We start from the raw sequence: 4,945 nt of genomic DNA, 5'->3' as shown, positions 1-4,945 counted from the left end.
GATGTTGATTCTCACGGCAACGATATCGATGAAGTGACGAGCACGGCAGGAACCTCAATCGACAAGGAACACGCATCCACGGTGGACAATGTCAAGGTGCGGCAAATGCCTGTCCAAGGTATCAGTGTGCAGTGCGGGGTCCGGATTGTGATCGCAAGTCAGATCGCGACTACTTCCGGGCTTCAAAAGCTTTAATTAAGAAGGGAACCCTCACCATTAGAGTTTCAGAATACTTGCATATGCTCTGAGAGCATCTTCTCGCAGGCAAGGGTTCATCGATGCTTACAGGTTTTCATCCGCATCAGGCCAATCAACGACAGAGAAGTCCGCCTTGATGGCTCCAAAGTAGCGCTGCATCAACGAGGCTCGTCGATGATTGAGCTCCAAGTCGCAGACCGGCCCGACAGCAATTACAACTACAAGTTTGACGCCGTCCTCGGTGCAGACTGTACCCAGGAAGAAATGTTCAAGCGTACGTCCTGTTCCCATCCACGCATCTGCGCGCCGACATACGGGTCCAATTGCGATGCGTCAGTAGCCAATCAGCCTTCGGTGATGCCAACGAGCTGTTCAAGTACACAGATCCCTCGTGTAGCAGGACTGGGAAGCTGCCATGTATTCATGCCATGGTGCTGTTCTGGTCTCTGCCATGATGAGATGACAGGTGAGCAGGCCAAGCCAACTCGACCCAGAGCGCCAACACAAAGACAGGCCACATGAACCATCCATGCGTAGCATAGACGCATCCAAAGGCCCTGTGCCTCTCTGTCCCAGCCAGCGTCCCATATGTCCAAACTCTTACGATTGCTGAGGTGCCACAGAAATTCACACCCTCTGCAGCTACTTCCTCATGGGTGCATCCTGCTGTGGCTGGTGCAAGGCGTTCTCACAATTTGTCGGATGCGCCACTGAGTGTGTGGGGTTGTGGTGCAGTAGCGGGGCAGCCAGTCGTGGAGAATTGCATGCAAGGCTACAATGCATGCATGTTTGCTTACGGTCAGACTGGCTCCGGAAAGACCCACACTGTCCAGGTGCGACTCGTGTTTCCTCTACCTCAGGGCAAAATGCAGCGGATTGCCCTGCCAGGGTGCTGTCAGTGCCTGGAACCTCTGCATACCTTGTAAGCGCTAGCTAGCTGCGTGTGTAGCCTGAGAATGGAGGGCTTGGAGCATTCATATAAGCTGGAAGCGGGCCATTTTATGAAGCGAAGGGTTCACCGCATCCTCTGGGCGAGACACTCGTGGCCCGTCCCATGCTGCACCACCCGCAAATCTGAGGCTTTTTGCGCCCCTCGGCTCCGTCATTGATTCCCATGCATCACGGGCAAGCCAGTCATGTTTTGCAGCTCTTATGAGTATCAAAGGGGATGGCAATGTTGCAGTTGCACTCCCCACTCACCACATGGCTGCCTGCTGCATAGCAGCTCAGAGCAAGTCCAACGCTCAAACGCTGCAGCTCATCGTTTTGCTAGACCGTGTGCTTTGCGGGTCCGTATGGCTGAAAGTGTATTAATGTTGGGAACAGAAAGGGGGGTCGAACTCCATTCTGGCGAAGCGCTGCTACAGCGGAGCATTCAACAATAACGTCGGTCTTTTTTGGTATTTGTCATTGTGCGATACCAGCACCCTGGCCTCCTTTGCAGTTCACGGGTGTCTAAGAACACCACGGTGCGTTTCAATAACAGATGAGAATGCCACTGCCTTTCCTACAACACAGCTGCCTGTCCATACGGCGCACAACAACAGTCTCACCTCCGCTGCCCATGCCTGTCCAGGGTGAGCTCCGTCACCTATCCAACGGCGACCCCAACCCACTACGAGGCCTGGCACCTCGCGTGTTTGAGGCGCTGTTCAAATGCATCGAGGAGCGGGAGGCTGAAGCTGGGGCGGGGTCCCTCCAGTTCACCTGCCGCTGCAGCTATCTCCAGATCTACCAGGAAAGCATCAGCGACCTGCTGCGGCCGAACGAGGGCTCCCTCGCCCTGCGTCACGACATTACCCGTGGCGTGTATGCCGAGAACCTGAGAGAGGAGGTCGTGTTGAATGGTGCGGGTTCAGTGACCATTCCGCGGTTAATAAGCAATGTCACAGCAATGCTTCTCCCAGGGAAAGACTTATTTTTTTAAATGACCTAATTTGTCAAAATGATATATCACATAAATCACCCACAGTTCGCACAATGTTATCTGATAAGAAGCTATATGACAAACTGACTAAGAAGCTATATGACAAACTTGTCAGACTTCTGATCAATGCATCAGGCATCAGTGATACGCAAGCAAACTTGTCAGCGTCTGGTCGACGTGTCATCCAGCTGTGAGTTGATGCCAAACCAAGACGATTGGATGCCTCATCCATGGTTGCCAGAGCCTACCTTTCACAGGTCAGCATAGACTACCCGAAACTGCTGTGAATGCATTGCTGTGGCCAAACATGGGTCTCGAGTAGGGCCGCACAAACGCATACAGTTCTCTGCACATTTCTCAGAGCAGCACCCACACAATTAGATAGTGCGAGTCCAATTTCGGTACCAGGCGTATGCTTTAAACAGGCATGGTCTCAAATTCCCACCTTGACGTAACTCTGCAGCCTTCGGCAACTGGACCCGGAAGCGGATGCAGTATGGCCGTCAGCGGATACTGAACATCTGACCGTTGCGTACATCCATAGCAAGAAGGCCGTTGACAAGCTTACTGCCCTTGGGACATGTGAAAACAACAAACACATCTGACGCAGTGGTGTCGCTTGCAGCGGAAGACGCAATGCAGCTCATCACAGAGGGCGCAGCAAACCGGAAGGTCGGAGAGACCAAGCTCAACCGTGAGTCATCGCGCAGTCACTCCGTCTTCACCTTCAGGGTGGAGTGCCGCTCCAAGGCGGAGAACGGGCTGACCAACGTGCGCTTCTCTTGCCTCCACATGGTGGATCTGGCGGGGTCCGAGCGCGTCCGCATCTCAGGCGCCACGGGCGTCAACTTTCAGGAGGCGTGCCGCATCAACCAGTCGCTCACGACGCTCGGACGGGTCATTTCAGAGGTTGTCGAGGCACAGCGGTCCAGTCAGCCCAGCCGCCACATCCCGTACCGTGACTCTAAGCTCACCTTCCTCCTGCAGGTGCGCAGCCAACCTCCTGTCACAAACCAGTCACAACATCACATAGATACTGCCAGGAATTAGTCAACAAGCAACAAAGACAGCACATTTGAAACGATACAGCTCATTGAACATCAGCGGTCGGAACAAGCAAGCCGGTCATAAACGTGCGGTCACCATTGTGATCAGTGCAGGTCAGTCGAGACTGGCCGTCGAATGCATTTCAAGTTTGATCTCAGACATGCGGAGATGGTTTGTCACCGTTGAGTGCAGCGCTTGCCTCCCTCCTCAGTGCTGCTCTTTTGTGCTGTTGCGCTGGTCTAAGTGTCTCACGGTGCAGCACTGCCGTGACCGAGCATGACGACGGCGGCGATGGTCATGGTGATGGACAGGATGTTCATAGTTTTGCTCTCATCTATATCGATGTGAGGATAATGAGAATATCGGCCTGAGCCATAGTTCTTGCGCTCGTCTATGTGATGTAAGAATGAATGCAAGGGTGAGGGTTGTGATGGGGATAAAGGGATGGAGGACAGGCCCATCTTTCGGCCTGTGCCATCTTAACGCTCTTGTCTATGTGATTCAATGATGGAGAGAGCGTGGAGGGTTACACGAGAGTGGGGACAATGATTTGCATGCTTCAATCGTTGTTTGCAGGACTCCCTGGGAGGCAACGCCAAGACCATAGTAATCGCCAATGTCTCGCCGAGCACAGCCTGCGCGCACGAAACCCTATCCACGCTGCAGTTCGCCGAGCGCGCGAAATGCATCCAGAACCGAGCGGTCGTGAACCAAGACACGACGGGCGACATTAAGGTGCTTCAGGCCGAGATCGAAAAGCTCCAGGCCGAGGTGCTGCACCTGCGGGACGGGATGCTAGACCCGGTCATTCTTGAGCGGGACGCGCTTCTCGAACGCCTCGCCAGAGCGGATGCTGCGCATGCCGAGATAGAGCAGAAACTCAAGGGTACGCTGGCTGAGAAGAAACAGGTGCTGTACGAGAAGGAGCGCCTTGACAGCAAGCTGGTGGAGGCCGACAGGTGCGAGAACGAGTGCATTTCAGGCATCTAGACCCGCAAAGCACAGCGGCTGACAAAACACTGGCGGAACTCCTTGGCGAGATGCGAAAGCATGGCTCAGAAACTAAGTGTAACTGCACACCACCCCTTGCGATCCAGCCATGGGGAGCCTCTGAGCTCGCACTAGGTAAAACATGGCCTAGACGTCAACTGCACTTGGGCCTGTTCGAATTACTACAGCCACGGTGCGTGCGCGAGTTGCTACTGGTGATGATGTGTCTTTTTACAACACTACCGCATCCACATGCCCATTGATAACTGCAAGAACTACCCGGGAATCACACAGTAATGTCACTCACACAGTACTGTCAATGAGGCCATCCAAAGTCTCTTTGAAAGCAGCCCCATCAACACGGACCGATTGTGCTTGTTCTGTGGGCCAGAGCACTTCCCCACTGCCGAGTTCACGCAGCACAGCTTTGATGGGCACAAAAAGGTCCTTGTACACATCATGGCCCGTCAACTGCAGAACTTGCCGTTGGTTCATGGTGTTGCCATGTGACGGCTGCCATACATCCGCCAGTGTTGGTCATATGGCAACACAAAGTCGCTTGCACCGCTTGTCAAACCGCCTAAACCACCATGGGTGATAGTGGGGTGAAACTGCCAAGCATTGTCTTGACTGCGGTGACCACATTAGGCACACAAACACCCACACACTGTCGGCGTCCTCTCCCACCTACGCATCTTGACCTGATGCTGGCATTTAGGGAGCTAGCGCGGTTGAAAGAGGACCACAACAGCCTTGCGGAAGCAAAGCAAGTGGAGTCTCGCA

General features: G+C 53.9%; 1 protein-coding gene across 1 annotated transcript; it reads left to right on the top strand.

The window, feature by feature from the left end:
* Positions 1-555: 555 nt before the first annotated feature.
* LOC149809187 (kinesin-like protein KIN-12G) lies at positions 556-4,162 on the top strand. Its single transcript, XM_089994960.1, has 5 exons — positions 556-664; positions 775-1,031; positions 1,775-2,045; positions 2,751-3,112; positions 3,749-4,162. The coding sequence occupies exons 1-5, from the start codon at positions 556-558 to the stop codon at positions 4,160-4,162; spliced, it is 1,413 nt and encodes a 470-aa protein (XP_089851086.1).
* Positions 4,163-4,945: the final 783 nt, after the last annotated feature.

The sequence above is a fragment of the Nuphar pumila genome, unplaced genomic scaffold, assembly GCF_984573655.1.
Source record: "Nuphar pumila unplaced genomic scaffold, dmNupPumi1.hap1.1 HAP1_SCAFFOLD_1594, whole genome shotgun sequence".
Classification (NCBI taxonomy): domain Eukaryota; kingdom Viridiplantae; phylum Streptophyta; class Magnoliopsida; order Nymphaeales; family Nymphaeaceae; genus Nuphar; species Nuphar pumila.
The sequence above is the reverse complement of the archived record's forward strand: the minus strand, read 5'-3'. Positions and strand labels throughout refer to the sequence as shown.